At 42.2% G+C, this 16,284-nt stretch overlaps 2 protein-coding genes across 4 annotated transcripts in view; both read right to left on the bottom strand.

Moving 5' to 3' along the window:
* Window positions 1-279: 279 nt before the first annotated feature.
* adora2b (adenosine A2b receptor) lies at window positions 280-11,230 on the bottom strand (the record flags this gene model as incomplete). Its single annotated transcript, XM_080040682.1, has 2 exons — window positions 280-1,077; window positions 10,908-11,230. 2 exons carry the CDS (start codon window positions 11,228-11,230, stop codon window positions 330-332), a joined length of 1,071 nt encoding a protein of 356 aa, XP_079896808.1. The 3' UTR covers window positions 280-329.
* Window positions 11,231-13,970: 2,740 nt separating this feature from the next.
* specc1 (sperm antigen with calponin homology and coiled-coil domains 1) overlaps window positions 13,971-16,284 on the bottom strand; it is a 73,259-nt gene continuing 70,945 nt past the window's right edge. For all 3 annotated transcript variants that reach the window (XM_080040404.1, XM_080040405.1, XM_080040406.1), the window contains one exon: window positions 13,971-14,981. In XM_080040404.1, the coding sequence (XP_079896530.1) occupies window positions 14,892-14,981 (90 nt within the window). In that variant the 3' untranslated portion in view covers window positions 13,971-14,891. The remainder of the gene's footprint in view (window positions 14,982-16,284) is intronic.

Here is a 16,284-nt window from a genome sequence, read left to right as displayed (position 1 = left end):
TGGACCCAAAGTGATACGTTGCAGTTTAGAATGTCGCAAAGTTTGAATTCTGTTCACAGTCTGACAACTCCAGTTGGCTTCAACATTTTTTTTTAGATCAAAAAGTCCTTCACAATACAGAAAAGTTTAGTAAGACTCGTTATTCAACATTTCACTGCTCAACCCGTGATAATCTGAACAACTCATAAATAAATGTCCACATTCAAAGGCGCGTTTGTCATCAGTTCATCTTCACATATCCCACCCCTTGCTCTGTAAACATTGTAAACCTTGGTGAATCTTCAGAGTTGACCCATAATACTCCTCTTGTCCCAAGCCTCTCTCTCTCTCTATAGCAGAGGGTCCACAGTCATGAGGATCTGGTCTCTAGTGCAGCTGCTGCTGCCGTTGGAGCTGAGGTACAGCTCCTCCCTGCGACACCCGAAGTGTCGGGTCAGGATCTTGCGGAAGGTGTTCCTGAAGTCCTGGATGCGGTATGCGTAGATGATGGGGTTCACTGCGGAGTTGGCATGAGACAGAATAATGGCCACTAGCATGACGATTTCCTCCTTATTCTTGCCCTCGTAAAAGAGCGTTTGGCAGTTGATGATGTGGACGGGCAGCCAGCACACTGCAAACAGTCCCACGATGATGGAGAGGGACTTGGCGGCTCGGATCTCTTTCTGCAGTAGCCCGTGGTGGTGGCTGTCCCCGTTGCCCACGCACTTGAGCTCGATCTGTCTCAGCTGTTTCCGGGCCACGGTGAAGATCTTAATGTAGATGCCCAGCATGATGAGCAGCGGGGGCAGCACGCACACAAAGAAGTTAAAGTAGACCATGTACTGCATGTCCACCACACTCTCAAAGAAGCACTGGAGATGGCAGCTCAGTGGCGGGGAGAGGCCCCCGTCCCTGGGCCCCTCCGTAATAAGCTCAGCGTTCGTAGTGTTGTTGACCGCCCCGGAGCCGCCGCTGTTCCCGCAGCTCGAGTGCTTATGGTTCCAGCCGAAGAAGGGGATGAGGCCGATGATGAAGGAGAGGATCCATAAAACGGTGATGATCTTTCTGGCTTTCTTCCCTGTCATCAACTCATTGTACCTGGAGAAAAACACAGAGGAGGTTTACTGTCTTCGTAATGTTTACCAGTGTGGTGGTTTTGGACAAATGTCACAATAAGTGAAAGATAAATACAAATACGACAACATAGCAGATACAATTTCTTGGGTGCTTTTTTGTGATGTAGTCATAATATGTTTTGGAAATATGTGTACCTGTCTTGATTGTTACATCTCAAAGCATCCAACTGCTCTTTATTAGGGGGCCAAGCCCGAGTAGGGCTGGGACCGCGTTTTGCACAGCAACGCGGTTCCCAAGCCCTGCGGGGCAGGGAACCCTATTGTTCTTGTAGGGATTATTATTCTTTTTATTTTTCCTTACGTAAAAGTGGTGCTGCAGCCCAAACCATAAAGGGTTGGGACATGCCACTTGCATGGCTGATCCAGGTCCGTGCCTGGTACGCAGACGAAAAAATTCAGACATCCCAGCCACTAGGTGGCGCTACAACAAAGGAAAAGGCGTTTTGGGCTATAACTTCCGCACCGAAAGTCTGACAGTCAAAAACATTATATCCACAGATGCCCACAAGTCAGCTGCATCTTTTGAGATAGGCCACGCCCATTTGCGTATATATACATTTTTTGCTACATCGCAAAAACTGTGTCAGTCACCAAAACATACTCCTCCTACAGTTTTCGCCCGATTCGGACGAAACCAAAAGCATTATGCCCTCCTAACTCCCACGAGCAAGAGTTGGTCAATTAGTTTTTCTACGACCATCGGAAGACCAAACGGTAGCGCTTTAAAAATTTGCGAAAATCTGTAAAAAAAAAAAAAAAGAGGGATTTTCTTGAAACTCAAGGGAGACTATCATGGGGCATACTTGAGTCTATCAAAAAAATATGGGCAAGAAATTCCTTTGTGGGCCGGACTTATTAAAAAAAAGAGTTTTTCAATTTGTTTGCCTGTTTTCGCCATTTCCTAAGTCTTTCGGCGGGAAAATGGGAAAATTCAAATAAGTGTCTTTTACAATGGAGAGGTTGACAATTTGATTTTGCTATAACTCCCCAACCGAACATCGCACATTCAAAAACTTGACATCCACTTCTTCGGTACATTGAGCCGCATTTTTCTACCCAACGTAATTTTGCAAATGTCATCCATAGGGGGCGCCAAAACCACAAAAAGCAAAGAAAACGCGTTTGGGGCTATAACTTCCACACCGAACATCCCACAGTCAAACACTTTAGATCCACAGATGCCCACAAGTCAGCTGCATCTTTTGAGATAGGCCACGCCCATTTGCATATGGGATTTTCTTTCGCTACATTGCAAAAACTGTGTCAGTCACCAAAACACACTCCTCCTACAGTTTTTCTCCGATTTCGACGAAACCAAAAGCATTATGCTCTACTGACTCCCACGAGCAAATGTTGTGTAAAGAATTTGTCTACGACCATCGGAAGACCAAACGGTAGCGCTTTAAAGATTTGCACATAGCTACCTTTTACCAAACTGCTCCTAAATCCAAAACGATTTATCCTATTAACACCAAACTTCACACATGTGTTTGTCCTATGGTTCTCAGTCTGGTTCTACTTTTTCCTTAAATTGCTCCAAAAGGGGGAGCCAAAAACACACTTCAGCATCTTTCTCTGCCATTACTTTTGTCTTTTGGTCTATAACTCCCAAACCAAACATCCCACATTCAAAAACTTTACATCCCCGGATTCCGTGAAGCGAGGGGCCGGCGCCGCGGACGATGACGCCCGATCCCGAGTCGCGTGGGAGGCTTGGCCCCCGTTCACAACTGCTTGCAGTTCTAGTTTTTCTTGTGCTTACTGATTAATTTGACTGTAATGCTACCATGAAGAACATATTTGACAGTCCTATAAAGGATTTCAGCTAAAAGTCACACAGCATAATTTGATTATGCATGCACCCACGGAGGATGTTGATCTTCTTGCTGTGTCTTAAAGGACAACTCACATTATTCTTATGTAGCTCCTGCTGTGCACCAGGATGAACATTGGCCTAATAAAGGCTAAGAATCGGACAGACCCAGAATGTTGAAGTGTTGTGCTGAATTGCTGGGATTGGGTGCGTTTGAGGGATGTGGGTAATATCATCTTCAAAATATTTTCTTTCTTTTTTTTTCCCAAGCCAAACAACAGAAGAAAACTACAAAAACACAGGAGCAAACACGAGAATCTAATCCCCCCCTCCACAGCCACATCAACAAGAAAAACACTGCGTTTTGCACTGACTTCAGCCCTGCATGACAAAATGTAGCCCCCATTCATTTGAATGGAGTCCGTCCAATGGCATAGTGTGTTTGCCAACGCAGGGCTCCCACAAAGAGGGTAGGAGCCACGCCAGCAGCAGAGTACTGTTTTAAGGTAAATGGTTATGCCAGCCTGGTAATTTATTGTTTACCATTATCTCCAGCTTAGTGTTGTGTGCTAATATTTGCCAATGACAGCTCAGGTTGATGAGAATATCCTTAGTATTGATGGAATATAATCATAAACTAAGTATTGGACACATTACAATTTTGTCCCATTGATAGCACTGGATGAAAAGTTAAGGGGTCAGTGTTACAACTTATTTTGAGGGATCAAACTGCAGTCCTTCCAATAGTTGTATTAAGTCCAGAACAGAGTGGTGGACCGTCCAACAGGCTGCCATCTATACATCCACCTCACCAACGGGGTTAATAACAGACACATTAAACACAAAAGGTTCAATTAAACACATTAAACAAAGATGGAGACCAACCTTGTTATTCAAAAAATCTGCTTTCTATGCAATTTCCACTTTAGATGTAACTGCAACACGATAGCAGAGATAGGCCTACTTGTTTTAATGTTGCTTCTGGGCACATTATTAACTGTAAAATGAAAGCATCAAGTCTGCTGCTATCTCCTCATCTCACATCCTGCATCGGTGGTCACACAGCAAACGTCACGGATGTTTGTGTAAGCGACGTCCATCGAACACACCAACAGAGCGTGAAGACTTGAAAAAGTTTCCCCTCGCTTTACTGAAATAACATATGACATCAGGTCCACAGGGAGCGTATGGCGATGCATGGCTGACTCACACAGAGGCGTCAAGACTGTCCCCATCATATGCACAGCGCTCGGGGCAAACTGAGCCTCTTCCTTAAAGTGATTCAAGCGAGCGGTCGCATGGTAATGACTCATAGACTTGCTGACATGCACACATACTCAGACACACACAAGCCAGAATTTAAAATGTGACCTTTGATCAGTTACAAGACTTCAATTAACCATTGATTAATGATGGTTACTTATTAGTAAATGAGTAATGTCTAATTTATCAATCAGTAGGATTGTCAAGTAATGCTAAGAGATAGGATCACATAAATAATAAAATAAAACAATACTCATATCCCAATAAGTGCATTTAAAGAGAGGGACTTCTAACCTTCATTGCACATATGGACATGTGAGGCTTATAGTGAGACAGACTTGGAACATTTGAACCTGTCCTTTCCTAATATGAAAGTACATGGTGTGATGATCAGTTATTAATCATTTGTAAAAAAATAAATAAAAAAATCCCTAACAACAATAGTAAAGTATAAAGAAAATGGTTATGAAAAGTATCTGCAAAGTTCCTTCCTCTCTCCCTCTCTCTGTTTCCATCTCTCTCTCTCTCTCTCTCTCTCTCTCTCTCTCTCATGACTCTTTACGTGTGCATCAGTCACCACAACAAAGCACCATTTGCGGCCTCCTCAGGCTGACTGTACCACTATGTCTGCCTGCCGTATCACTATACTTTGCCTGCATAGTGTTAGCGCTGCAGACTCTCGCATCCTTTTCACAGAAGGCCGATGGCCTGAGCGATCAGATGCACTGTAAGCAATACAAGCAGAAAGTACGTAGCCAAGTCACAAAACCACAACGACCAGTTTGAAACCAGTTTACTCATTTCATATTCCTTCTCATTCACTCTGTCTCTGTGCCTGTTTCCTGTCTGCGTCAACACTATCAACTGTTTTTTTTTTTTTTTTTTTTACAGCTTCTTTCCCCAAGCAGTCACTCTGTTGAACTCTCAGATCTCCCACATCCTGTCGCTGAAGGTCCATTAACAATTGTGATGTACCTCATGTATATTTTCAAACTCAAATATTGTTAACACTACCTCAGCACTGATCTGCCTTGCACTGTACTTATATTTTTATATTTATTTTGTAATCTTAAATCTGACCGTGTTATACCGTATATATATATTTATATTTTATTTAATTCTTAATCACTAACTGACTGATTGCACCATTTCTTCCATCTCTTGAATTGTTGTTGTGTATTTTCGTTTTTGTTCATTTGTAATATTGTTTACTTAACAGTATTTTTAATGTTTTAGTTTTTAGTGAATGTTGTACTTGGAGAGCAAATGGTTGCCGAAGTCAAATTCCTTGTTTGTTTACGCAAACCTGGCCAATAAAGCTGATTCTGATTCTGATTCTGTCAAATAGACACACAAATACCAGGCAATAGTCCTCCATAAAGAAAGCTCATTTCTGCAGTCTTATCAATGGGCTATAGTTAACCTGAGTAAGCAAATTTTTTGCTATTTAAAGGCAAAATATTCCTTTCGTTATGCAAAAAAGACATTATCAGCATTTTTTTAAAATAATTCATGTTCAGCAAAAAGTGTTAATCTTGAGTATAGGCTATCTAATTTTCAATGTGTTATAGAAAACAAATTCTTATTTTTTTCAATGTTGACACACTTTTATTCAGTGATATGCAGTCGCTCCGGATTGGTTAAAGTTTAACCAATATGTGCCGATGGTATATGTGTTGGATTAATATATGTAAATAAAACGCTCACATAAAGCTGAGTGATTAGGGTGTTGCCAGGGCTATGAGGAAGTGGGTTCAACTGACAGCCAAAGTTCTGATGCAAGCAGGAAGTGTGTGCCATCACAGATTGTGCTGTCATTTGCAGATAACTTGCAGATAGTAAAATTTGGTGAGTAAATATTAATGCTCCTGCAACATGACTTCTTAATCATCAGCCCAGCCTGTCTCTGCGTTTTGAAAACACAGTTGTACATTTTTTATTTTTTTATTTCAATCAGTCAATTATTAATCGGTGGTGTGCGAGGGCCACGTCCGTCCTGCGTCTCCCTGCGGGGGCGAGGCGGGGGAGTCGCCCTGGGGGCCATGAATAATCCAGCACCACCTCCACATCTCCACACCACCACCATGTTCCTGTCCATCTTCTACTCACATCTATCTGTACATGTAATACTTTGTCAAAGTAACTTTTTCCATATAAATGAATGGTTTCAATCAAGCCATTGTTATACGCGTTGACACAAAGTTGATTTAGCCTATCATCTCCAAAAAACACTCTGTATTTTCCAGTATTGCAGCGTTTACAAACTGGGGTCGCCCCCTGACACTAGAGCAATGGCTGAAAATCCGAAGACAAAATGTTTCAGTTGCAGAAGGTATAAAGTCCTTGTGCAATCAATCAAAGGTTGACCTTATGTAGATGCGCCCAATATCAGAATTCCACAGGGGAGCAACAGAAGTTACGCTCTATAGCAACATTTCAAAATGTTGTGCTTAACCGCCTGTTAACATCAAGATACCTCAAGCCTTATGGCTTACGTCCATTATGTCAACACCTCTTCCATACTTGACAAGTGTTATTTAAGTATGTATAATTTGTTAGATGATGTAGTAAGTTATGTAATATCTTACTATTGAGAAAAGGGTATCATTGGTTTTAATTACATTTCCTTTAAGTGCCAAATTTATTACGTTTAAATTACGAGTTCTTTCATTACTGGGAAATGATGACATTAATGGGTGCTACAGGGGCCATTTCCCAGGGGGTCCACCTCCTGCACATTGCCCCCCCCCACCCCTCTGTTTGGAGGCAGGGAACGGGCGAGCGGCTGAATGGATTAGTTCTGGCCTGACGACAGCACGCTGGCATCTATCTTTGTTTTGCTTTCTTCCCCTGCTCCATTCTCCATACATCCCTTCTCTTCTCTCTGTCGCTTTGCTTCCGCCGGGGACCACAGACCTCCGCCAGGCCACACACACACACACACACACACTCCAAATTCTCACGCTATCCGCCTCAATGTGCGAAACTGTCCGGAGTCCTGCTTCAAACACAGGCCAACAGGTGGCCGTTCACACTGACTACACTGGAAGATTCTATTCTTCACCCACACCATGGGGGTGTATGTAAACGGAGTCGAGCAGTTGGCAGTATGAAATGTAGATGTGAGTTTCTCTCCAAAGATCAAGTTGTATCACGTGATAAAGGCAAATAAGGAACAATGTAAAGACAGCTCCCATGGTCCGATGAAGATGTAATCATACTTTCAATGTTTTGTTAGAGGAGGGAAAGGCAAATACAGATATGATCTCCGTACGCTTTGGACGTGGTATCCCAGAATGCACCAGTGTGTCTTGCTGTCAAGCTCGACATCTACACTTTTGGAGGATGAACGCGGCCCCTGTGAGCTTGATCGGTTTTGTTCCTCCTCTCTGAAAATTGCTTTGGTCAGCAAAACCTGTCCTAAGCTCAAACATCTCCGTGCCACCATCTCCAAAGCTCACTAATAATAATACAGTTATATAAGTCTGTTTAATCGGCACACAAACTGTAACTGCACTGACCACAACCCACCATACAACTCCAACGTCTCTTATTTACACTTTGCTTTTTGTAAGCATTAAACTTACAATATATGACATGTTTATTATTAGTGGTGTTGGTAGATTTTGTTACTTTTCGGAAAGGTGCAAAATGTCGCACTATTGCTTTAAATGACATCTTTGCGGTGCAGATGTTTTGTCAGTCAAATGCAGAGTGACTGAACTTGGTGTAGATGGTGGTGGTCCTTGCCTCGTTTTCTACTGTAATACCAATTTAACTTTTTCACATTTTTTGCTGAAATGTGTTGAATTAGCAGCATAAAGGCCAGATGATGCCAAACTGTCGCTGACTACAGTGAGGCTGTGCTGCTGGTTTGGGTGGGGGGGCACTTTTAAAATGTTAATAGAAATCTCTTACAGCCCCTGCGTTCCAAATCAGTTACCTTTTCTTTTTACTATTCTACACACTACAGCAGATCATAAAAAGTAAGTAGTTAATGAAGTACAAATTCAATTGGGAGTTGGGACATACTTTTGACTTATTTATTTCATCATAACATCACGCCTTGAACTTGCCTTTTGCTTATATATCCGTCTCAATCCTGGTTGTGACGGAACTACTGGTGTACAGTGGATTATGGGTCAGAAGAACTGCCAAGAAAATATGCTGATTTCAACACTAAGAATCACGACCGGATGTAATAGAGCATCCGTGTATTGACCACATGTATTGGGATAACCTAAATATTTTAGCAGGGACGTATGGGTATTGGAACGCAGGGATGGTTTCTCAAACCTCTCCTGGGGGACCACTTTACCTGCATGTTTTAATTCATCAAATCATCAACTCATTATGAGCTGATGAAGCTGCTTGATAACAAGATGATCATTGGAATGAGCTTCGGTGGAGCCGGGAGATATTTAAAACGAGCAAGACAAGTGGTCCTCCAGGGGGGGATTAAGACCAGGACACAGGGTCCTTTTCTGAGGAATGCAAACAGGGAAGACGGAGGCTTGGAGAAAGCACTGAGTGGGTGTGCGTATCTGTCATCTCATGGGGTTTAAAACATCTGGCTCTGGCCTTTCATTTCCACTAATAACATCTGTGAAAATGATTTTATCTGAGAGAAAACCGTGGCCCCAATGGCCTGCTGACTGGACATGTCATTTGAGCTGAACAGCCACACACTGCTCTTGTTTTGCATGTGTGTGTGTGTGTGTTGTCAGGGTGGGAGACGGTCTTTCAAAAGGAACTATAAAATGGCGTGTTTGAAAACCTTTTTCTTTTTTTACAGCGACTGTTAAGAGCAAGTCCCCGGGTTTAAAGGTGCCTGAAGTCTGCGTTTTTCCGCCGGAGGATGTAAAATGAGGTGCGTCAAGGTTCGGTTTCTGCGCGCGGTTCAAAAATAGAAGCAGAAATTAGGACTTTATAAACCACTTGGTTGATGGCAGGCTACTTTCATCCCAGACTATAGTGTCGAGCTTTTCTTTCTTGCCACCAGTTGAGCCTAATGATAATGGACAGCACATTAAAGGCCCACAGCACAAACTGCCCTCAAAACCACATCCAGTCAGTGGCCACCACACCACTCACTGTAATGTTGAGTGTGTTGCCTTTAAAGCTAACCAGTGACACAACTCTCTGACACGGGGGAAAAGCCAAAAACAACACCAGGGAATTCCCTTCTGGTGATAAAGCTCATATTGTTTCTATTCACAGAGATATCAAACAGCACTGAGCTGCCTCTGACACAGCCTTAGGAGCTCTGTGGCCTTTTACTTCAGGATCAATGGAAGTGTCACAACTGTGGACACTCAGGTATTGACCCGGCTGCTTCTCCTGCTATGTCACATCAAACAGCTGCAGACATAGGGTACGAGATGCAGGGATTTGTCCCTCTAAACAATTAGAAGAGGTAAATGTGTCCCCCTCAAAGAAAATATGAAAGACAATCGCCCCCAAAAGAGGTAAAAAATAGGTTAAAAACTAAAAGTTTAGGGGGCCGAAACATTTATATATTCTTCTTACCTAACCCTAGACCTCTAACATGGGACCTGTAAGAGTAGCCTACTGCTTTATATTAAAGGTAAAAGATGGGATTCCTTTCTTCTTTCTCTCATGGCTTTTACGTAGATTTAAAATGTGGAGCCTATAGCTTTATCAAGGTCACTTTAGATGTGTTGTTGAGATGCACATGATCCCTAAAAAAAAACATCCCAGAACATGTGTGATATATACTGTATGATATATGTGCCGAAAGTCTTAACCAATACAGGATAAATGAATATTTGAGAGCAATACAGACTACACTATATAACCCATTACATTTGTGTCACCTGGTACCTGACTGTTTCCTTTACATAAATACAGACATTTCCACCATTCATTTAAGACAGAAAAAGCACAAATTGGTGCGGATCAATTTACCAGAATGCAGGAAATTAAGTGTTTGAAACTCAAAATCTTCCACGTGAGGACCCCGATACCCCCCCACACACACACACACACTAAATGTGTCCTGCCCAATGTCGCAGCAAAACATACGCCCAGGACACAAGACGAAGTCATCACCACACAGTGTCAGTGTATAGAGAGGTGGCATTACTTTTTGATTATTGAAATAAGGTTAGAAAACACTTCAAAGTCTTTACTAATTCTTTCTGTATGGCAAGATTTAAATCATATCAACAGAGCTTTTATCAGATTATCATTCAAGGTTTTTGCATTAAGTGTGCTATTTTCTTCCAGGCATTGCAGGAAATTAATGTGTGAGATCACAGAGCTGATACGGGGTCGTCTAGCAACTGAATTCATTTATTTTCCATTGTGGAAACATGTCATAGTGTTTTGGGACTTTGAGGACTAATTTTGAGCTTTTTAATTAAGATATGACAGGTTCATTAACCAGAGATTAAGCAGCCAGGGCACTTTCAATTGAAGATACAGTGCTTTTGTGTTGATGGATGGCTGCTTTGCAAACTGGGAACCAACAGGATCAAAGAGGCCCCCGTAAAATGAATACTTTAAATGACTTTGATTGAATTAAAGTATTTTAAAGAAGACTGACTTTTCTAATATGGGATAGCACAATCATCACCATTATCTGTACACCTATTCGGCCTAATCTCTGTCAGATGTTAATGGGGGGGGGGGGTCTCAACTCCTGCAGAATGTATAGATTAAGACAACATTAGTGATTTAAAAAAAAAACTCACCTCAGAGGTATTTTGACGGCCAAATATCTATCAATGGCGATAGCAAGGAGACTGAAGATGGAGCTCTGCGTCAGTACCAAGACGAAACAGGCCAGGAAGAGGCATCCATAAAAGTCCAGATGTATGCCGCAGCTGATGGTGATGGCAAAGGGGATGGCGAGACAACCGACCAGAATATCAGCCACAGCCAGAGACACGAGAAAATAGTTGGTGGCGTTCTTCAAATTGGTGTTGATCGCGACAGCCCAGCACACCAGTACGTTGCCGGTTACGGAGACAACAGCAATTGCTATTTCAATCACGATGTAAATTATATTAACCATCTCAGCAAAGTGTTAACGGACTCAAACGTGCAGGGTGTTCACAGAGAAGACGGTCATCCATTACACTGATTTTAGATCCAGAGGAGCGCAGAAGTCTTTCTGCTGTAATCCAGGAATATTCCAAAAGAGTGAGCTGCACAATCACCCATCTGTTGAAAGTGAAGGAAATTGACTTTTTTTTAACATTAACATAAAAACAACAAGTTAATATTTCTGCATCACAAAGTTGACAAAAGCTACAGTAGCTGATGCGTAATAAAGCAATAATCAACAGGCAGAAAGTCTAGAAACATGTTGTCGCTTACCTTTATGAACCTGTGCATCTTCTCTGGATGTTTTCACATCAACAGTGACCGTTCTGTGGAGCGTTTTAGCGGCATCTGTAGATGTGCAGCGCAGGTGGAGTGTGACACTACTTCCCCCCCGACAAGAGTTTTGAAGTAGATGCAGAAACGCAAGAAAAAAAGGGGGCTGGGAGGTTAAACTCAATTTCACAGACAAGCCACGCCCTTAACACAAGCACAAGCACACTCATACACATACGCACACACACAAGTTCTCACGCGGTAACAAGTAGTGATATGGGTAGAATCCCAAACAAGCGTCACCGGTCCGTCGTGCGTAATTACGCGCCAATTAGATAGCATCCATCGACGCCTCTGCATGCCTTACCGTTTAATGTCAATGGGCTCATATTTGTACTGCACACACACACACACACACACGCACGGGTGCCTGCACAACTCGCAGAAACGCGGTGGCATCTGGTTTCAATCAGTTTTTTTGCCCCTATTCCAGAGTCTACAGTGGAGGTACAAGCTTCCAAAAACTACAAGTAGTCACGTGTTTACGGTCTCTAATTGTTTACCTAAGAAAACACGTGAGATGAAAGTAAGAGCTGAGATTGAAAATCAGTTTTTAAAGAGAGAAATGGCAAATCGTTTCTGAAAACTTCAATAATTTAGTGCTACTGCTGGGTGCTTTATTTATGAGGATCGGTAATTGGTCATAAAAGTTCCGTGTTAACCAACATGCACTATAAAGTTTACGATTCAAGCCTTAGGTTGAGCCATTTTTTATTATCTTCAGACCCATTTTATGTACAGCTCTGGAAAAAATTAAGGGTGTATTCACACTGGGAAGGTCCGCTAGTTCACTTGCTTTGGTCCAGACCAAATAGAGTTTAGATTTTTTTCTTTTGGTGTGGTCCACTTTCATATTGCCCCTTTTGCAAGTGAACCAGCATTACGAAGCAAAACCACACGTGATCTGAGGTCATTCATTCATTGGACAGACATTCTGGGGTGGAGAGAAGCAGGAAGCACGAAGTGAAAACTGCGAAATATATAACTGATACGATATAGGGTTAAAAATAATAAATAAATAGGCCTACATCTAGCCTATAAATAAAATAAAAAAACATAAAATTATTGTTGTTTCATATGGTTATAATATGTAGGCCTGTGTCAATGATGTGGCTTGTAGCCTACGATGTGAAACATAATATGTACTGTATTTTTGCTGCTGGACGCACGGCTCGCGAGGAAATAGGCTCATGCTGACACACAGCTGATATAGCCGTGTGTCAGCTTTGTGTGAGTTCGGCGCAGCTCTGCTCCAAACTGACACGGGGATAGTATTGACGGTCCCGTAACATGGGAAGCAAAATAAAAACACGCACTTCATACAATGCGCAGCGTGAACCTGTTGGCACTGTGCGGGAGACGCTCCCCTCTCCTTCATCTGATCGCTGAACACATCAGCATGTTTACACGTCCTGTCTATCAAATGTAATATATTTGCTCGGGCTCCCGGTCAAACCACAACTAATCTTCCCAACAACGGCAACACTTTCCCATAATGTGAAGCTGACGGTGATTTATTAAAAAAGAAAAGGCACAGTGCTTCCTGCAATTGGGTCGGATCGAGTCCGGACAAATTCACACCACAAACGAACTGCAGCAGAGTGCGTATGGAACCGCATCGAGACCACCTCTTCAGCTTGGTCTCGGATCGTTTGTTTGGTCCGCCCCCGAGTGCGATTGCTGTATTCACACATGTCTGAAAGATGCGCACCAAAGGCGGAAGTGCACCTGAGTTCGTTTCAACCGAACTAAACACGGCATGTGTGAATACACCCTAAGAGACCAATCTGGATTTTTTCTTCAATCTTCATCTCTACATTTCTTAATGGAAATGCTCTTAATGACAATATTTTGGGGGGGAATTTGGTAGAAATGTTGTCAGTAGTTTATAGAGCAAAACCAAAAATGTCCCTTCTACTCAAACATATGCCTATAAATAGTAAAACGTGAGACACTGAACATTTGGAGTGGTCTCAATTTTTTCCAGAGCTGTATATACAGTAAATATTTCAATTATCTCTTAAGTGTTACCTCAGGGAAAATGTGTTTCCACTCAATGTTACTACACATCCAAATGGTTTGCAACACTGGCGCATACAGTAGCTGTATAGGCCACAGTTAAGCAGCAGTTCAACGTAAACTAGTGCACCAGAGAAGCTGATGCATTCACATCATAGCTGAGCATCTTTGTGTTACAAGGAGGAAAAATAAACGAGTGACTGTATATAAAACTTGACAATCCTTTATTGAGTAATATCCATCCAACAGGCCTGACATCTGTATATAGAAAACTGCACACATTTCTGTCCACATTCATGTCTCCAAATAAATAAATAACATGTGTATCTTTCAAAACATAAATGGAAATGGAAGCCTGTCTTAATCAGAGTAGCCTACATGTTGTGCATCAACTCTCACTTTTAAAAGTGATCCTCTCCTTCGTCGTTTAACATGACATGCAAAATATAGAATCATTTATATTTTGCAGAGCAGTTGCAGTACCATAGTGTTAAGAGAGCCTCAATGGAAACAACACAGGAGGGCACGGCATAACGGGTTGATTCAGCCAGTCCTTAATGCTGTAAACAATGCAAACATAGAGATCAATCTGTTTTCATCAAAAATATTTTCTACAAAAACTATTCAGCAACTCTCGTAGTGTTGAGGGATTTTAGTGTAGCATCACAAATGGCAGCTCTGGGTCTGTCTATCATTAGGGAAACAATTAAAAGTGAAAAATATAAAGGCTTCAGTTCAAGTCAAACCCATCATTTCAAAATAGTCTCTGCTCTGCAGCATGGAACTCCAGCTTCCTTCACAATAAATACTCAGTTATAAGGAGTGATCGCAACATTTCTGCAAAAGGGACCCCAATTTCCTGAAGTTGGGTTCATACTGGTTCAGTGAAAGGAGACGTCACACAGTGCACTCACACAGAAGTGTACACTTTAACCATGCGTAGATAAGTCTCTGTAGGTTTTGGCAGAAGATTTGGCACGTGTTTAAAACAGTAACATGTTCCCGGACTGCAAGTCTTTAGTAAATATGGGCCCCTGGGCAATGACTGTAAGTTCCCGTAAAAGAACCAGGAAAAGCTCCACGACTGCTTTAAATTTCTAGAGAAAAAAGAGCATTCCTGTGCTGTGTGTCTCTGGTGGGAGAGAGGGGGCAGGAGAAAGGTGTAGGCGAGGCAGCCATTGCTCTGTCTGGAAGGTGAATGTAGTGCTGACAGACGGTGACTGACGGGAAAGTGCTGCGCTGCCTGCAATACATCGTCCCACGGCTCCTCTCTCCGGTCAGGTCTCAAAGTACTTGTAGATCTGAGAGACGTACAGCATGACACTCTGCCAGTCCGGCCTGTCCGTCTTCATCAGCTCCTCCATGTCCTGTTGTGGAACAGAAGGAAAGACTGTTTAGAAGTCTGGCGTAGGACTAAATGTATTTCAGAGGGTTGTAATTACAAGGGGCATCCCAAACTGTGCCCCCATCGGGACAATCAGACAATAGTGTAGAGCTAAGATGCAAAAAATAAATAAATAATTACAATTTAAATAGACCCTCTTTTAAGGTACTTGTATTGTTGGTAATGTTGCATATAAGGCACTCTCTGTGAATATGGGTGAGCATGAACATTGAGAAACCTGTTGAAACGAGTTGAGACTGAGTTTATACAGTCGGCTGTAAATTATATTTGACTTTATTATTGGCTAATGGCTGAGAAATCACTTAAAGATGAAGTAAGCGATTTATTTATGTTAATATAAGTGTTAAATCGCTCTTTATTCGTACAGTGATCACTTGCATAGTGTGCGCGTTTCATAAAGCCAATCTCTCAGTCACCTGCTCTGCATGTATTCGGCAAATACACCACTGGGGATCCCGAAACTGGTATCCAATCAGAAGAGAGAACGCTACAAACCGGCACCCGTCTCACTCATGGTCTCACTGCCGGTGCACGTGCAGAGCGACAGATGAGTGAATGTGTATGCGCCTACAATTGCGGAGCTGGTAAAAACCCTTCCCAATGTCTGTTTTGATGGTTTTTATCATGTTTTATCACACTTATGGATCTAAGATGATGCTAGATAACTCGCTGCTTGAAGGCCGCAGTGCATTAATGTGGTGACGAGGGAGGGGACTGCTAACTGCAGTCACTGACAGGAAGTTAGCTAAACTGACCATTCCTCTTACTGAACCTTTAATATGAACTGAATGTTGGTGTCTTCTATTACACTAACACAGTTCTTTACACGTATGATGTGACTGCCTGATAATGGGACGTTTCATTGGTAGCAGTGATGAGGTCACTGTTTAAGTTATTTCATCACACAAAACAAATTATTTGAGTGTTGTAGGACACATGAATGTGTTTCAGATAATGAACTCAAAGCTGATTTGCTTAACTTCTGTTGCCCCCATGAGTCATTCTGAGTAATAACAACAACAACACTGTGGTCGCATCTACATGAGGTAGGACTTCTGTAATAGCACATGTATTTTAAACTTTCTGCTGTACGTCGCACGATTTTTTCTTAGCAGTAGAATCAACAACCGAAACATTTGGTGGGCGCTTCTTGGGGGATTTCTGAGCTCCTCCTGCACCAGTGTAAGGTTTATAAATGCTTCCATACTGAGAAGTACAGAGAGAGTTTTGTGGAGCTGATGGGCATAATCAATTTTGTGTCAACT

This window comes from Ammodytes marinus, assembly GCF_949987685.1.
Source record: "Ammodytes marinus genome assembly, chromosome: 14".
NCBI classification, from domain to species: Eukaryota; Metazoa; Chordata; class Actinopteri; order Uranoscopiformes; family Ammodytidae; genus Ammodytes; species Ammodytes marinus.
This window is presented reverse-complemented; position numbering and strand designations above follow the sequence as displayed.